The sequence below is a fragment of the Talpa occidentalis genome, unplaced genomic scaffold (assembly GCF_014898055.3).
Source record: "Talpa occidentalis isolate TD23 unplaced genomic scaffold, MPIMG_talOcc4v2.1 talOcc4.9, whole genome shotgun sequence".
In the NCBI taxonomy this organism is placed as follows: Eukaryota; Metazoa; Chordata; class Mammalia; order Eulipotyphla; family Talpidae; genus Talpa; species Talpa occidentalis.
The window spans coordinates 115,016,324-115,035,008 of record NW_023605305.1 but is presented as its reverse complement, the minus strand read 5'-3'; the positions used below and the strand labels follow the sequence as shown (position 1 = coordinate 115,035,008).

Below are 18,685 nucleotides of genomic sequence, written 5' to 3'. Positions count from 1 at the left end.
AAGAAAGATCTTCTGGGCAGAGAGTATAGAATGTGCAGTGTGCAGTGATGGTATGAATGACTAAGTTGTGTTTGTGGGGGGAATAAATGCGTGTGACTGGAGAGAATGTGGTTTGGTCAACTCCTGGGTAGAGCAGGCAAGAGGGTGGAGGGGACTCAGAGGCCAGACTCTGTTGGGTGTTGATAGAAGTGTCAATAGAGTCATTGTAGGTCCTTGAACAAAGGATGGATTTAATGAGGAGCCTGGAGCCCTCTGGTCCAGGAACTCAGGATGAGGAGTCAGGCAGGCACCAACACATTGCGATTCTCCTGCTTCTTTTCTGGACAGTCCTGGCCTAAGGAGTCAGTCAGGAGACAGGATTCCTTGTAGATGCTTTTGTGTCCACACACCTTACCCACTGTGTCGACCTCAGCTTGTGCCTATCTTGTGTTTTCTGCCCTGTGGGAGAGTCTCAGCGCTATCGCTGGATCCATCTAAAGAGCTAATGGTGAGGACAGTGTCCTCTTTCGGTTTCCTCTGCGTCGTGGGGAGCGCCTGGGTAGGTACTTAGGGACTTAGGAAGACAGTTCTTGGTTTGAAAGTGCATTATTTTTAAAACCAGATTAATTTTAGTGTTCAGGGGTCAAAAATGATGATGTTGAAATCAGTTTGTATTTCTAAACCTGTATTACCTGATAGTCTTGGGTTAAAGATTTTGCTTTAACAATCCATAAAAATGAATAACCCATTTGTGGAAACTAAGTGAGTATGTTGTAAAGACCAAGTTCTTCACGAGAATGGACTCCAGCTCCGCCTCAGCCTGCCTGGGAAAGATGGGGATTGTAGGTCATAGCCTGGTGGGTCTTCACTCACGGCATCTTGGCCATCTGGGGAATTCCTAGTGTGTCACGTTGTCTGAGATCTAAGCTTTTCCAAAGGATTTAGGCTTTGTAGAGGCTCTTCCAAATAGCAGCTCCACTAAAAAAAACCTGTCAGGTTTTTCCTCATGTTTGAAAATATGGCCTATTAAAATAAAAGGTAAGGGGAGAAGTATCCATATTTAACAAGTTGACAAAGCGGTCATCTCTCAGCCTTGCTCTTTCTGTTGACTTGCCCGCTTTCATCCCTGCCTACTCCCACCTTCTCATAATCACTACCAAAGTATGTGCTTGTGATGTCATGAACACAGGATTATTATTTATCTAGTATGTCAGGAGACTGTGGTATTTCTGAGCTGGAAATCAGAGGTAGAAAAGCTCAGAATCTTAATCTGTATAAATTTCATTGAGAATTATTTTCAACTGTCTTTTTAGGATTATGCCTTATTTTCAATTGTGTTTTTTAGGATTATGCCCTTTATTTCCTCTAAGATATAGTTTTGGGACCTCTTGTCAGTTTAGTCTCTGTTAGGTACTGTTGGAAGATTAGGGAAAATGGTAATTCTGTGCCCTTGAAGAATTTACAGTCCAGTTGGGAATAAGGGGGATAGGAAGGAAGGAATACCTTTTGAGCCAGACAATTAAAATTGTAAAATGTAAAAGTATATTATCAGTTGCATAATGTAGACCTCATCCTGGAGGTATTTCAGAAGAAGAGCACTCAGGTAGAATGAATGATGACACAGAGGAATGGAGCTTATCCCAGATCTTAAATAAAATGGTTTCAGAAATAAGGGATAAGCAGATAGCAAAAAGAAAAAAAAAAAAAAAGAAGAAGAAGAAAAAAGGCCTCTCATTTTGGAGTTGATAGGGGTCACGCAAGGCCTGGAAGCAGTCCTGTTCTTGGGATGTCCTTGGCAGTGGCGAGGCTGACCCCAGCAGCAGTGAGTAGTAACTGTTACAGGGAGCGGAGGAGGGCGGGCAGGTCACTTTGGAGTGCTGCTTGTAAGGGGTCTTAAGAGCCAGGTTTATAGGCTGAGGTTTTAAATGATAAAAAGTAGTGAACCACTGAGGATTTTTTATTAGGACAGTGCTGTGATGATAGTAGGAAACAGGTTGGCTTAGAGGGAAGGGAGATTGACACCTGGATGTGTGAGGTGGTGAGGCCTGAACTGGAGCTGTGGAGAGTGGGATAAGGAGAGGAAAGAGGGGAAGAGACTGTGAAGGAAATCTTGGAGGATGGGACATGGAAGATAAGGAGAGTGAGTGATCAGTGAAGTGTGACTCTAACATTTTAAAGCTGGGCTTCCGAGACATTTGACTAAGACAAGATGTTAGGAAAGTTTCATAGCTTTTTAAGGGGAATGTGATGAATTCAGTTTTAGATGTACTGGGTTTCTAGTGGCAGAGAACATCCTAGTGAAAGCTGCTTCAGTTAAAGATGTGCCTCAAGGTGGTGTAGGGGTCCGGAGCTCATGGGCTTGGAAGTGTAGTTTTGCAGTGAATCCGCATAGATGTGGTAGCCTCTGTGGCCCAGAGGATGAATGAGCTCTCTGAGGACCAGGGTGTGGGGCAGGAGCAGAAGGCCAGATAGTGGTTCTGATAAACACTAACTGTTCTCCAGTCCTTCAGGCCTTCTTGGTCGGGTTCTTTCTCCTTTCCTCATGTCTATACCTGTTTTCTGTTCCTCTGCTCCTGCGCCTTACTCCAGCAAATGTTCCTTGAATGTCCTTACCTTGTAAGCACTGTCTGAGGCACTGAGGAAATAGATGAGTCAGATGAGGTCTCTGCCTACAAGGAGCTTGTGGGTCTGGTGGGACAGACAGGTCAATCTACCTGGAATGAAGAGGGAGAGAGACACTGCAGCAGAGGCATGGGAGGGGGGGTGGGTGGGAGGGGGGAGTGAGGGCCTAAAAGTCAATTCTGCTTTGGAAATGCAGAGGTTGGAAAGTGCCTCTCGGAGGAGATGACATTTGAGCTCAGTCTTGAAAGATGAGTTCAGGATACACCCTACAGATGACAGCGAAAAGTGCACTCCAGGCTGAGGAAACAGCATGAACCAAAGCTTAAAGGAACTAAACAACCAGACTTCTTCAGGTAACTTTGAAGTAATCATCACAGGTGGAGGGGGTTGGAGGGCAGGGGTGAAGCCAGAGGAGCATGTAAGGCTGATCAGGGTCAGCTTTGTTTGTGCTGCAGTAAATGGTGAGCTGTGTAGGGGTTTGAGGGCATTGGACAATAAGGTAAATCTCATATTCTAGAAAGATTATTTTGTTGATGGTGTATAGAATGGATTGGAAAGGTACAAAGTATAGGGCTTCTTAAAATAATTTGATCTTGCTTAACAGTAATACGTTTGTTCTGAGGGGTCGCGTTTGAGTAGCATCCTGGAATCGGAACTAGAGGGATCATTAGGCTTTCTTAGTCCTCCTCATTCATTTTCAAATGGTCCTGAGATTTGCTCAGCATCACAAAAGTAGTTTAGTGATAATGTGTTCTGGAATTCAGTCTTCAGTGGCTGATATGTTATAGGTGATTAATAAATGTTAGTTCATCTCTCTAATTTCCTTGCAAGTTTCATTTTAGTATTTGGTCCATTCTGTCACTTTGTCTTGTGCTAGAAGACAGAGGGACTCCTGTCCTTTCCATTCCACTGTCCTGTTAGCAGTCTGGAACGAACAGTGGCTTTTCCCCAGGTCCGTCTGAGGGACTGCTGCCTGACAGTGCCTTGGGGAGCAGAGACTTTTGACCTGGGTCAGTTGGGTGCCCTGGAGTGGAGTGAATAAGATGTTAGGATTCTTCAGCTGTAATGATTCAGATGTAGAAGAATGTCAAGGTATTTGTTTTATTGAGTATTAAGATGTGTTTATCTCTCCTGCTAACTTCCAGTTGTTTTCTTTTAAACTTAGTTTTCAGTTGTACCAGTGAAACTTTCATTAAAAGAAACAGTTTGTGATAAATTGGGCACAGGCAAAAAGTATATTTATCAAAATACAAGATTTCCCATTTACTTTGATTCTAAATATTTTTTCCCTTTGTTTTAAATTTCCATAGATTGGATTTTTATGAAGGGACATTATTAGGGTTTGAAGTGCTGACTGAGGGTTTGGATTTTGTGTTTTAAGCCATTTTTGCGGGGGAAGAGCAGAGCAGGATGGAGCACATCTTAGAGTCCATGGATGCCCCTGAGGAGAGCTGGGACACAGGAAGGGTGAGGAAGGAAGCCACCCTCAGCCTTAACTCAGTTGCATTCTTTCACTGGGCCCTGTCAACATCTTCTCTAGAGAAGGGCCTTGGTTTGGAAACTGTCCACTTTAGCGGAGCTGCCAATTCTTAATTCTTTCTCAAGTGGGCAAGGGTACATTTTGTTTTTGTTTGTGAGTGTTTGGGGGAGGGGAGAGGAGAAAGGAGGCACAGAACAGCCACTCACAGAGAGTCTTTATCTGAATTCCTATGGAACTGGAGGTTTCCTTGGCTTTGTTTTGGGGGAGATGACTTGGTTACACCGGCATTTATGTTATGTGGGAAGGTGCTGCTCACGCCCCTCGTATCTGATGGCAGAGGGCCGTAAAAGCTTCCTTCTTGTTGGTGTGTGTCAGCCCCCACCCCGCCCTCTTCCCAGGGCCTGGCTCAGCTGTGCAGCAGGGAGGGTCTGAAGGTTGTCTTCAGTTTGAACTAATTGAGTGTTCCCCATAAGCTTAGGAGAACCTCTCTGCTCTTGACAGCCTTTTTGCATGAAGGACTTCCAATCACCCTGCCCTGTCTTAGTTGAAAATTTTTGAATAATGAAATATTTTAAATAAAAAAAATTTTAAAAAAAGCCCTAACTCAGCTTTAAGCGCACAACACAGCTTTTCAGTGGATGCCAATATTTTGTCATGTTTGTTCTAGATCTCATGCTCTCTTTTAGATATAAAATTGTTAGACATAGCTGAAGCCTTGCCCTGCATCATTTCTCCCATTTTCTGGGGAAATGACTACTGGACTGACTTGGTACGTAGCATTCTATTTCATGTCCAGTGTTTTTTTTTCAAAGATTTATTTATGTATACAAGAGCTGGGGCACAGGCCAGAGATGCGGGGGGTGAGAGGATTCACCAGAGACAGAGTGGGGAGCAGAACAGGCAGACTGACTGAAATACACTGCTGAGGGGAGCAGCAGGCGCTGAGGGGAGCAGCGGGCGAGACAGGAGAGGTCTGCTGCGCCATGTGGATTGTTCCCTGGCAGGCTAGGGGATCGAACTCGTGCTGCAGAGGCTGCAGACAGCTTTATAGGTTGTGTCTTAACCCTTTGCGCCATCAGGGAGGCCCCTCTAGTGCTTTTTTATTTTTACGTATTCTGTAGACATAGAATGTAATTTTGTCTTGAGAGCTTTCATGAAGAGAACCATACTGTATGTATTCTTTTGCAACTTTCCCTCTAGCTTTCAGCTGTGTCTCTAGTCCATTTAATCATCTGAGCCTTTCTCCTCATTTACCCTGTTAAAAAAATCCTACCCATCAAGAAACCATGTCTCCCATGAAAACTTTCCTAATTTTAATTTTGCCCCTCAATAGAATCTAACCTTTCCTGCTTCCAGGCTTTCATCCTTGGTACCCGCCTGATGGTAGTTTTATATTCTGGTATTTTAGTTTATTTGTGCCTCTTCGACTACACTGTAATAAGCTCCTTAAAAGCAAATAAGTAGTTTCTTATCTTGGTCCCCTTGTGGGGCTTGCCACGGCCATGTATAGATAATCACTAGTAATCACTCGTGGCAAAATGGTTAGATTCATGAATAAAAATGAAGATAGTTAGTTGAGTTTTGAGCATTATAATGGCTCCATGAGAAACAGTCAGCACTGGAAACTATATAAAAATACACATAATTGGTGAGTGCAGTCAAGACTGACTTCCTGCAGGAGATGAGAGCAAACACTCTCAGAGAAACAAAATGGGAATTGATTGGTGATATCATCCCAGTGAGGAAACTCCTGGGATTGATTCTGATGGCCGGGAGGCAGTGTGCTGCTGTGGCCAGACTCACTTCCCTCGCTATCAAATTCTGCTGCTGTCATCAAGGTCTTGACACCTTCACTGGAACTGGGATGTGGTGTTGAGAAAAAGCGGCCTTTACCTGCCGAGAACCAGGAATTCTTAGGCCCCTAAAGAGTGAAGCCTAATACACATTTGTTCACATACTTTTAATGGCACCATCCTGTTTTATTGATGAGACCAGACTGTATTTCAGCAGAATATTTAGCAGCTTTTAATTCTGGAATGTAAGGTCCCAGTATAATGTCATTTTGGTCTCACAGAAGCTCTTCCCTCCCCCACCACAAAGAAATTAAATATTAAATTGAACTATATGAAATTGCCATTTTGTTGCAGTCAAATATCAGCAATTTCTTATGGCTAGCCATGGGTCTTGATTTCCTCTTTGGGTTCTGAACATTATTGTGATCCGTTTGAAAATGGCTAATCCCAAGTCTATTTATCATTCTAAAGTGCGTATCTGATCTTTCATTCGCAGCCAGTTTCCTTTTAGTTACCTTTAAGTCAAATTTTGATAAAATGTCTTATTTCTCAGCACATGTTGAGTGTATTTGGGGAGGTTGCAGGGAATGTGTGAGGGTATAAGTCGGAGTGACTGGGCTCTGGGGATAAAGGCTGAGAGGAAACCTTTTTTTTTTTTTTTTAATAGAGGCATGTTTTATTTATTTGTTTGTTTGTTTGTTTGTTTTGTTTATACATGCACTGGGTACAGTCAGAAGCGTGGGAGGGTGAGAGAATTCACCAGAGCCAGAGCGTGGGGCAGAGCAGGCAGAAGGACCGAAGTACACTGCTGAGGGGAGCAGCGGGCGGCAGGAGAGGTCTGCGCGCCATGTGGGACCCTCCTCCGGTGGCAGGGGAGCAGCCGGGGATCAAACCAGAGCCGCAGAGTCTGCGGGCAGCTTCGCAACCCAGTGCTCAACCGCTGCGCCACCGGGGAGGCCCCTGAGAGGAAACCTTTTGCTGTCATTAGTTGTATTTGAGAGTGGGCTTTCATAAACTTACAGTTCCTTTGAGTAAATGGCTCCCCCCACCCTTTCCTGCCACCCCCATGACTCCCCCCACCCTTTCCTGCCACCCCATGACTCCTCTCTAGTTATGATATGAAGAGAAAATTGCTTGTGGCCTTTGATTTTGTTTGGAGACTCAGTAGGGAAGAAGAGCAAGAGTCCTAGTTCCTGGCACACTCTTACCTTGCCGTTCCCTAAACAGTCTTGGGGTGAGGGGAAGTGGGGCTGCAGCAGTCCGGGAAAGAGCAAGTAAGGAGGGTAGATAGCAGGAGCTAGCAGGTGTTATAGAATAACAGGCTTGAGGAACAGGGATGGAGAAAATGGAGTTGGGTATAAACATTTAAAGAAGCCCTGTTTCCTTTCATCCTTCAAAACCTGGCTTAGAATTTTTTATAAACCTCGTATCTCAGCTGTCTTAAAGTCTTACCCAGGCTGTATACCTGCTTGGAAAACATCACATGTAGGATTCAACTTCGAAAATACTGGTTTTGTGCTCTAAAATAGTTCTTTGAAAAGTCAGGGTCATTTAAAATGAGTTGGTGTATGACTGCCTTTTGAATTATTGATAACTGACATCAAAGGAAAAGAAAAAGAGAATTCCTCAGAGACTTCAGTATCAGTAAGTCGCGATAGTTCCGTGAAGAGAGTCCCACGTGAAGAACTGAGTTAAGACAATGGGAAGATAGGGCCTCCCTGGTGGCACAACGGTTGAGCGCTGGGTTGCGAAGCTGCCCGCAGCCTCTGCAGCAGTGGTTTGATCCCCGGCTGCTCCCCAGCCACCGGAGGAGGGTCCCACATGGCGCTCAGACCTCTCCTGCCGCCGGCTGCTCCCCTCAGCAGTGTACTTCGGTCCTTCTGCCTGCTCTGCTCCTGGCTCTGCCTCTGGTGAATTCTCTCACCCTCCCACGCTTCTGACTATACCCAGTGCTTGTATGTATAAATAAATAAATAAATCTTTAAAAAAAAAAAAAAAAAAAAGACAATGGGAAGATGTCATTCCACTAGCCGAAAATTTTAGACAGCAAGTTCTCCTCTGTTGTAATATTTTACTTGCTATTATAAGTTACTTTGTGAGCTTTTGTTTTCTTTGAGTTGGGAACGCAACTTGGCTGAGTGTTGGCTATTCATTTTCTGAAATTTTTAAATTAGTATTAGGGGCAAGATTATCCGACGACGTGCAGAATCCTTGGTCCCTGGTGTTTACTGACCAGTGATAGAGCCTTTTACACACCATCTCCAAATTCTCAAAATAGAATTTGAGAGTTAGGCTTAAGATTTGCTGCATCCCAGCTTCTTCAGTGGCCTAAAATAAATCCTAGCTATTTGGTACAAGGTGACCTCTCATCTTAATGACATTAAATTCCGTCTCTTTCACATTATCTTTGTCATTTTTAGTAACATACATTCCAGTTCGTTATGGAAATTAAGATTAAAGAAACTGTCGATGTTAATTCCCTTTGATGTTGGCTGCCTGGTTGAGACTGTAAATTACTTTCTACCAAACACCTACTGTGTACTGGAATTTGAACAAGATGCTCTTAAGGAGATGCCAAGGAAGTGTCACTCAGTAAATAAATAGTAGGAGAAATGCCCTTTGGGAATTTACAGTCGGGGTTAAACAGGGCACGGTAATGTACATCCACAATCTGTAAAGAAACGTGAGAAACATAGGCAGGCTGTGTGGCAGTAGGCGTGCTGCCTGCTCGGCCACCTTCTACCACCTTCATCGGGAAAAGGCATTAATGAGGTGTCGTCAGTTTCCAGGTGAGAAAAATGAGGCCCAGAAAAATGAAGCTGCGTGTCCGAGGCGATCGTTACCGTCAGCAACTGTTCACTGGCTCTCTGCTGTCTGAAAAGTCAGGCCTCAGCCATAGGAAGAGTCAGAGGCCTCAAGAGCTTGATTTGTGGTAAAGACTGAGTATTTGCGTAAAAAGTAGCATAGTCATAAGTACAAATGTTCAGTGAGGAGAATAGAGTTGTTTAGAACTTTAGAGGGAGTAGGTGGGGAAAAAAGTTGACCCTTATGCTCCTCTAGGCCTTAGAGAAGAGAGAAGACGAGCTGCTTAAGGAGGGGAAACTTCGGAGACAGATTTTGAGCTCAACCCCCGTTGTTTTAGGGACTGAACAAGCAGGCATGGAGCGTAAGGAGATAAAGTCGTGGAGTTAGAGAAATCGGAGAGGCTTTAAATCGCTGGAAAATTGACTCAGCTGTGTGGTGTAAACTAGAGGCTGAGACCAGTTAGAAAACTTAGAATAGTCCCGGGAAAGGAGTCCTTAAAGAAATGTTGGTAATGGAGAACGGAGAGAGTGAGTCGGGTAATTTGAAGATAAATATCAATAAATAGAATTTGGTTGCTGCTTCTGTGGGAAGAGAATAGAAGAGCGCCCATTTTTTCAGTCTGGGTGTAGCGGTAGCGGACTGGGTTTGACTGGTTTCTAATACATTTACACCTAAGGGCTGTCCTATTGGGAACTTTTAACAAGCACTGAGTGTAGCCCAGCATTCTCAGGTAATCCGAATCCAGGGCGTTTTTCAGGTGCCTGGTATGTTTGCATGCCTCGTTGCTAGCGAGCACGCTAGGTGTGCAGCTCTTCTGAGCAGTGCTCGGGGCCTGTGGCTATATCACATTGCTTCAGCGGAGGTGGGTCAAGTGGTTAAAAACCTAGAGCAGAGGTCTGGGAAATGGGAAGTCGTAGACCACATTATGGTGAGGTTTAACCGCAAGATGTTTCAGTTCTGCATAGGTTTTCCTTCTATTTAGACACTAAATGTGTACACTTCTGTCTATCAGGCTCATAATGCAGCAGTGACCTGGGTTTCTTAGAACTACCTCTTCTGAGATTCAATTCTTCACTGTCAAAGAAAGAGATTCCATTAGGTTTTGGATTTAAATGCATCTTCTCTCTGACCCCCGATTTTGAGGCTGAAAATATCCCCCTCCACTTCCCCCCATGTACATGGGCTGCTTTGGTTACAAGCTGTAGGTAAAGTAGTCTCAAAGCTCCCATTCGTCTTTGGAGTAAAGAGAAGAGGAATGTTTTTGACCCAAATCTTTCAAGCTTATTTACCTAGTCAGCAGTTAGGAACAAATTACTTACATAGATCTTATTACTTGAAAAGAATACTAAATACTATGAATCGATAGAATATTCTTGCTAATGGAATGTTTTAGAGACTTGAATAGCCTTCTAAAAAACTTTTTATTTGGTTTTAAAATACGCATTCAGGTATATGTAAGTTGTGAATCATTCTCACTCCTGTTTCTTTATTTTTCCTTTTCTGTTAGCTTTTCTTTTCTGCCAAGCTTTGATCTGTCTTGTAACAGGTACCTGAAGACTCAAAATAGCATTTTCTGGATCAACTAACATTTAGTGTGTATCTGCTATAAGGGTCTGGCACTGTTATGTAATTTTGTATGCCAAGATTAAATATTCCTGGATTTTCAGACTAGTTTCTTTGTAGCAAACATTTTACAGTGTTTGGCTTTTACAGTACTTACCCGTTGTAATCTTTGCCATGATTCTTCTGCTATAACTTCTGACCTGACTGGAGAGTAAAGGGAAGAAAACTTTGTTGTTTGATAGTGAGATCCTGTCCTGAGTTATACTAAGCACTTTATATATCACCTCACTTAATACTTCAAACAGTTTCATAAGATAGATATTCTTATACCTATTTATAGATGAATTCATTTAAGATATTTAGGCACTGTTTAAGGTGCTAAGGATATCACAAAAAATGCCATATGAGTTTCCTGCTAAGGCAGAGAGAAGTTAAGCAACTTGCCAAAATCACACAGCATGAAAGTGACAGAGCTGGGATTTAGATCTGATGGATTCCCAAGGAATTATCTGTAACCATGATTATGTTACCATTTAAATATATGGCTTGTTCAGTGTAGTTGCATAGATCACGTTTTTAAAGTAGATAGAACTTCCAGTATTTCTTTGTTAAAATGGTTCTTGATGAATTTAAGTAAGAAAACGGTCTCGGTGCTGAAAAGCAGACCTGCCCACCCCCGCCCCACCCACTCACACCTGGGTTTAAACTGGACAGTGTGACCTGCTTTGGCATTTGGATGTGTTTGTGCTTTGAGGAATGGGAGAGTTTTGTTTGTTTCTTTGGCGTCCTGAATGTTCCTTGCCCGCTTGCAAGCTCTCTCTTGTAGCACAGTGGTGAGTGATGTGGTGTTAATATTGCAGTGTGGGTTGTGCCAGTTGGAATATTTTTTTCTTATTCTTCAAGTTCTGTGTGATGAGTTTGTGAGTGGGGACTTTTGGGTCAAACTTACCTTCTGCATTTTATTCAAGTGGATAAGACTTCTCTAGTTAGAGAACTAGAAAATTGTATTGTTAGGAAGACTATTAAAATCTTAGCTGAAAGTTTTATTAACATTCTAGTTTTACTCCTTAACTAATGTGATTGAGAGAGTATTTGTTTTAGATTATGTCCTGTATCTGGTATGAGTGGTGTTTATTCTAGAGTTAGGATCTTAAAAACAGGCACAAGGGGCTTTTGTGAGCATTACCTAGTAGAAAACATTTAAGTGCTTAAGTCTGAGAGTAAGTAGTTGAATTCCAGTAGGAATTGGGTTTTGATTAATTATGTGGGATCAAATTTGCAAGTGTTAGAATTTGGGAATCTAGGAGTGTTTGGACATAGCTCTTGAGGTTAATGAGATGATTTATATGGCTGTGTCTAACCCAGGGCTTCATACTTGATAGGTACATTAGGAATGTTAGTTAAACCTTCAAACAGTGTTTCAGTGCTGAGTGTTTGTTGTCAGTTTGTCTTTAGAGCCCAGCTTCCGCAAGATCAAGATTATTAAGTACTCCATCTTTAGGAAAATATTTATTCTTTAATTGTGGGTAATGCATTTGTGGGAAAGGCATTAAGCAACAAAGATTTACAATATCAGATTCTTCTTGAGACTATAATCTTGACATTTACAAATTGAATCATTTAGGGCTAGCATTTAAGGGCATGATTTAAGGGGTACTTTGTGATTTGCTTTGCTAGAGTCAATCCTATGCTTTTGATAGAAATACCTTCTTGACCCTTTGGTAGAATTGAAAATGCTCACTTTTCAATTCCAGTTAAAACTGGGTTTGAGTTTGGGTGTTTGAGATAGTTTCCTTTTATCTCTTTCCCACTTTTCCCCAGTAAATGAGATAATACAGTGAAAGGATTTTGTGAACTACAAAGCTAGCAGCTACTATCACTACCCCACTGCCTACAGTGTTAAAAATGTTCATGGGATAGGATTCACTCTTAAAAAGCATTTTTTTCCTGTATTAGTTTCAAGGAATGAAACTCAGAGGATGATGGGGTATTTGCTAGATGACTTGTTTACTAATTGGTACCTTTTGCACTTTCTGTGGAAGGAAAAAGGAAGAGCAGAGACCTGTCACCCTGAAAAGTTGAACTGGTGCTGTGTGGCCATGAAGGGCTCTCTATACTCCTTGACGTAGGCCTGTGCTGGCCAGGAAGTTTCTCAGGGTTGTGCTGTGTTTAACCTTACAGGTTTCTAGTACATTCTGCTGGGATCATCTGTCTGCATAGAAAACAACTCATCTCTGTTTGTTGGTAAGATTAATAATGTTCCTATAGTATGGATCTTATGATAAAAAAATTTATCAGTCCAGGACACAATCTGCCTGACCACCCAGACAGTAAGATTAAGTGAACAGTGCTTGTACCCAAACTGCTTGGCTAGGGTTGCTTCAGAAGCCTTGACAGTTGGCTTCTGATCATTGGCATTCTTGGAGAAGAGCGCGTGATTTTAATAATCCAAAAGAGCAAGTTTAATACATTTTGAAAAATGTCCTCTTCATTTTCTTTCTCTGGTGTCTGGCACTTAGTAAATCCTTGTTGAATAAAGGAAGTTAGCTGATAGATACCTTGGCGTTTTCTCTGGAATCAGTCCACTAGGTGAACTTCCAGAAAGCAGGGATAATGGTTTATTGGTTTAGGCGTGTCCTCACTTTGCATGTTGCCCTCACAGAGGGGCTCCTTATGCATGCTTGTTGAGTAAGAGATTCTGGAGGTTAAGGTTTTCTTAGGAGAGAATTGCAGTGACTGGGGTGCTACTGAGCTGGTGGTGACTCTCCCCAAGAGGAAGAATGTAGTTTTCCTGTAAATGAGCCTGAGTAAACGTGTGAGGAGAGTTACCGCTTTGCTGCTCCCAGAGGTTTCACATTTTTGGATATTGATAATATGTTAAAAGTTCGTGCCTTAGCTTTTTCTCTGTTTGTTTTTTTGTTTTTTTTTTAAACATTTATTTATTCATACAAGCACTGGGTACAGTCAGAAGTGCGGGAGGGTGAGAGAATTCACCAGAGCCAGAGCGGGGCGGGCAGAACAGGCAAAACAGGCAGACTGACAAAATACACTGCTGAGGGGAGCAGCGGGCACGGCAGGAGAGGTCTGTCTCGCCATGTGGGACCCTCGCCGGTGGCCGGGGATCGAACCACCGGCCGGGGATCGAACCGGCGCTGCAGAGGCTGCGGGCAGCTTTGCAGTCCAGCACTCAACTGCTGCGCCACCAGGGGAGGCCCCTCTCTCAGTTTTTGTTTTATACTTTAGTCTGTTCAAATTTAGTTACTGCTGTTTGATTACTTAATAATGACTGAGAAAGTATATGATAGCTTCAAAGTATCAACAGAAAAGAAAAAGTCTGTCCCTGTGTCACATAATTTTACGCTATCCTCTTGCTAAAAACTTGAGTACTGAGGGATATAGTATTAAAAGAAGATTGTCAAATCCAGTATGTCTTTAATGGTGACGGGCAAAATGAAAATGATGACTTGATTTGCGCTGCCTTCGTGATTTTCTTTGTAGATGATTCCCCTTCCTAATATGCTTTGCTCTAAGTAATTACGTTCCTTAGGTACATCTCTTTTTCTTTTGTGCACACCTTGCAAAAATAAGAAGTAATTGGGTGGCAGGAGGAAAGATTTTTGTAGGTAAATCCACAAAGAGGATCACATGGAGAACTGCAAGTTACTGATAGATGTGAGGTCAAGTAAAGACCACTGGATGGTGTCAACAGATTTTCGTTCTGTATCTCCAGTTAGCTCTGTGGCTCTAGGCAAGTCACTTAACCTCACTCACCTGATTCTCAGTGTCCTCGTCTGTGACTTGAGGGTACAGAGTGAAGTGATAGCTGATATCCTAGTTTTAAAGTCCGTAATTCTAAAAGTGCTAAACAAAGAAAATAGACTGGCTTTCTGTATCTTACCACCAGACTTGTTCCACGTAAGACCCACGTGTGAAGTGTTAATTATTTAAATAAATAGAAATGGTATAGTCTATAATCCCAGGTAGACTGGATTTGTCAGACTGCATTATATGCCCATAACTAATTTTATGTGTGTAAATATAAAAGGCTTGGTTGCTTTTATTTATTTATTTATTTTTTATAGAGGCATGCTTTATTTATTTAATTAATTTATTTATTTTGTTTGTTTATACATGCACTGGGTACAGTCAGAAGTGCGGGAGGGTGAGAGAATTCACCAGATCCAGAGCGGGGAGCAGAGCAGGCAGAAGGACCGAAGTACACTGCTGAGGGGAGCAGCGGGCGGCAGGAGAGGTCTGCGCGCCATGTGGAGCCCTCCTCCGGTGGCCTGGGAGCAGCCGGGGATCGAACCGGCGCCGCGGAGGCTGCGGGCAGCTTCGCAACCCAGCGCTCAACCGCTGCGCCACCGGGGAGGCCCCCTTGGTTGCTTTTAAAAGAAAATTTACTACCACAAAAGGCACAACCTATACAAATAAAAGAACTAAGTAATGCTCAGCATCTCCTGGGCTGGAGTTTCTGTTTCTTAACTCCAACCTGGAAATAGGAATGTGTGTGTTGCTGGGGTTGGTGTGGGTGGAGAGGATGGTGGTGGCCAAGTTTGTGAACAAACTTGGATAGTATTTTTAAGTGCAAAATACTGAGTTTGTTAGGTTGTGGATTTTCAATGACTAGACTGATTTGATTTCTCTGAAAATCCCTGTAGGACTGAGGGTTCCCAATTTTGGTATTCAGATTCAGAATACCAAGTCCTAGCATCTTTTCAACAGGTATGTGTTTTCCATTGGAAAAGAGATAAAAAAGAGATAAAGAGTATTTAATGTTTAAGCTATTAAAACAAAAAGTTACAGCAAAAGAGTTATCAGACAAATATATTTGTTCCTCTAGGCTTTGATTATATATATCTAGGGGGTGAATGATGACATTTGAGACCAGTAAATAATTCACAAGTCTGTTTTAGGTATCGATTAGCTCTCATTTATCCACACACATGGACTTTTTTTTTTTTTAATAGAGGCATGTTTTATTTATTTGTTTGTTTGTTTGTTTTGTTTATACATGCACTGGGTACAGTCAGAAGTGCGGGAGGGTGAGAGAATTCACCAGAGCCAGAGCAGGGAGCAGAGCAGGCAGAAGGACCGAAGTACACTGCTGAGGGGAGCAGCGGGCGGCAGGAGAGGTCCGCGACCTCCTCCGGTGGCCGGGGAGCAGCCGGGGATCGAACCGGCGCCGCAGAGGCCATGGGCAGTTTCGCAACCCAGCGCTCAACCGCTGCGCCACCGGGGAGACCCACATGGACTTTTGAGGACAATTTAGAACTACAAATATTTGTTAGTCTCTGTGTGTCAACAATGTGTTAGATAGTTTAGGATTTTTAAAAGTATAAAAGAAAGGTATCAACTTAAAGGATCTTAATTCTTCTATGTGAAATGTATCTTGTCCTCCAAGATACATTGATGAACTCTTCTTACACACACTAATGACTCAGTTTGAGACATTTCCTTAACCCATGCAGGTAGACTGGTTGCACCTTACCACCTTTTCCTATTCCACTGGGCATCCTACCGTGTAGATTTCTCCCACCAGACTGAGTTCCCTGAGAGTAGGACCATGGCTTCTTTCTTTCATTTGTATCCTCAGGCCCTTTATATGGCACCTGGTACCTTCGTACATGGTGGACCCAACTTGGTAAACTTTCAATGAATGACTGATAGATTGGAGCCATAAGACATGAGTGTCAGGCCATCCATGAGCAAGTGCCAGTGAATGTGTCACATGATGTATCTGCAGGAATTCAAGTGAGGTTTAGATGTAACCAGGAAAGATGGACCTAGAGAACAGGAAGATGGAGAATCTAACAAATAATAATGGAAACACAAAGTATCTTTCCTTGAACTCAATTACTTAATTTTATCAAAGGCACATGTCTTTTTCAAATTGTTTGAGACTTTTAAGAAAATTAGTAGGGGGCCTCCCTGGTGGTGCAAGGGGTTAAGACGCAGCACTATGAAGCTATCCGCAGCCACTGCATCATGAGTTTGATCCCCAGCCAGGGAGCTACCCACATGGCGCAGCAGACCTCTCCTGACTCACCTGCTGTTATTTCAGTACATCTGCCTGTTGTGCTCCCCACTCTGTCCCTGGTGAATCCTCTCACCTCATCATCTCTGGCCTGCACCCCAGCTCTTGTATGCATAAATAAAATAAATCTTAAAAGGAAAATTAGTAGTTATATGCTGGAGGAAGTTAATTTATCAGAAGAAATTTTCAGTGTGTCCCATGTTTTCCTATGGAGAACTATTTGCAGACAGTACAGTTATTGAAAAATTTTCGCCATCTGCTTTTTCTTCCCTTGAATGGAAGCTCTATAATTGACTGTGAAGTGACCTGTAAGGGAGAAAAAGTTGTTAGCAACTAAACGGTTGAGGGTTGGTTCTAGAAAAGTAATGTGTGTGCTGTTGGACAGCCTCTTCCGATTTATAGTATGTTTTTTTCTCTCATGTCAGAAGTTTAGTAATCAGATTCTTTAACGGCTCAAGTAGAACTTTTGTTTTCATACACTACTCATCTAAAAGTTGAATTTATTGAGAACTAAACGTTGGACTGTCATTTGCTCTATTTGAAAGGAAAAAGAAAAACAAATAGACACACTGCTTTGGATCTAAAAAATAAATACGATTTCTGTTTCTACTTAAGTTGCTGCTGTTGTGCTAATTATAATAATAGATTTTTTGTATGACTCTTTGCCCTTATTTTTCCAAAGGTCACTTCCCCTGTACAAATTTTTAAATTTCCTAAATAACCAATCCAAAGAGCCTTTCATAGAAAAAGACAAATGCTGGCTCATCAGGAGCTCTCTGAACGTCTCCTGATCTTTATGTTAGCACTTGGCTGTTTGTGGGCTTTGTCTCTTAGAAATTTGTTTTGCTCTTTGGAGCCCTGATAAAAAACTAGAAACTCTTGGGAAAAAAGTTAAATCTTGTTCTGACACGTCCACAAACTAGTGGTGGTGATGGGGCCATGTGACGAGCTCTGGTGTCTGTACTGGTGTGTCTCCACAGCAGCGTGTGGTAAACAAGTACATCTGGGGAGAAGGGGCAAAGCATATGGTTGGGTTGAGTTTTTTTTCTCTCCTAGGTTTGATTTAGAGGGGAAGAGTGGTAATACCCTGAGTATACACTGTAATAGAGGTTAAAAAAACAAACCGAAAACCACCCAGCATTATGCAGTAGGTAGGAAGTGATGTAAATATTCCTTCCAATAATCCGTAAAAATAAAAGCATGTATGAGATTTGCATTCTACGAAGAATATTACAACATCTTGGGAGTAGGAAGGGGTGTAGGACTGATAGATCAAGATATGATAATTTCACTAAATATGTGTGAAATTGCTGCTCCTGGAGACTTGGGAAGGGGTGAGCTATTCAGCTTTGCTCATTCATCTAGGAGAGGACCCACGTTTCCCTTTTGAGATCACATGTAGAAGGTACTATTAAGTGAACCCTTTTTCTTGAAGGCGCAGTAAAGGGAAAGACTGGGATGGGAATGAGAAACTGGTGTGTGTGTGTGTGTTGTGTGTGTGTGTGTGTGTGTGTGAGAGAGAGAGAGAGAGAGAGACAAAGAGAGCTCGAGCACGCGTGCACTACGATGGCACCTTGGAAATGGTGGTAGGACTTGGAGGGTCTGATGGGGAGGAGTAGAGGGAGCTCTTGGGGGGGATGCTGTGCTGGGCACAGTGGAATGAGGTGGAAGGAGTGGGGGAGGGAGTTAGGCAAAAAAAGGCATTTTTTGAAGACTTATTGTGTGCTAAGCACTGCCCTGAAGGGGTTTCCTAGTGAAAAGAGAGATCCCGCCTTGGGCTCCTGTGCTTGGCCCCAGAGCATCTTGCTTGAGAGCGGCCTAGGGTGGTGTCCATTTCACTGCCCACCACCAGTGGCTCCTCTGGGGCTTAGGCTGCTGGCACCTTCCCCCCCATCCCCCCAGCCTTGCCACACGGTTCCCCTTCCCGCCTGCCCAAGGCCTGTGCGCCCTGCCTGGGCCCCACCGGCCAGCTCCAGTGCTGTTGCTCCTGTGCTGTTCCTCCTGCAGCTACAGGAAGTTTTTTCGCCGGGGCTTGGGGCCTGGAGGGGGAATGGACCAGGTGCGGGCTGTTAGCTGCTTGATAATCGGTCCAATCAGCTGCGGGATGCAAAGGGGTCCAGAGGGCGGGGAGAGGAGTTAGCGCAGGCAGGCGCCAGCTTGGGGCCGACCCGCCAGCTCGCACTTGCTGGGTGTCTCTCCTGGGGCTGGACACTTGCTCGCTGGACTCCATGCCCGCCGACGCGCCTAACAGACGGCCTGGGCCTCCACAGGGGGACGAGAAGCCCAAGAGCTTCAGGGGTGCTTGGGACCGCACCCGCCTCCCGCTGCCTCCAGCCCCGCCTGAAAGGAGCAGCCGGCCTCCCGGCCAGGTCCTCAGGGAGCTGTTTGCTGTGGGGACGGGCCGGT

The 18,685-nt window shown here is 43.4% G+C and overlaps 1 protein-coding gene across 9 annotated transcripts in view; it reads left to right on the top strand.

Annotated features, from left to right (window-relative positions):
• OTUD7B (OTU deubiquitinase 7B) overlaps nucleotides 1-18,685 on the top strand; it is a 54,141-nt gene that overhangs the window by 3,187 nt on the left and 32,269 nt on the right. For 3 of the 9 annotated variants that reach the window (XM_037500989.2, XM_037500988.2, XM_037500987.2), the window contains one exon: nucleotides 2,798-2,954. The exons of 4 other annotated variants lie outside the window; for them this stretch is intronic. In XM_037500989.2, coding sequence (XP_037356886.1) covers nucleotides 2,912-2,954 — 43 coding nt within the window. In that variant the 5' untranslated portion in view covers nucleotides 2,798-2,911. Of the gene's footprint in view, nucleotides 1-1,782; nucleotides 1,802-2,797; nucleotides 2,955-18,685 lie in introns of those variants that run through there. 2 more of the 9 variants (XM_054691741.1, XM_054691743.1) reach the window with 2 other exon arrangements.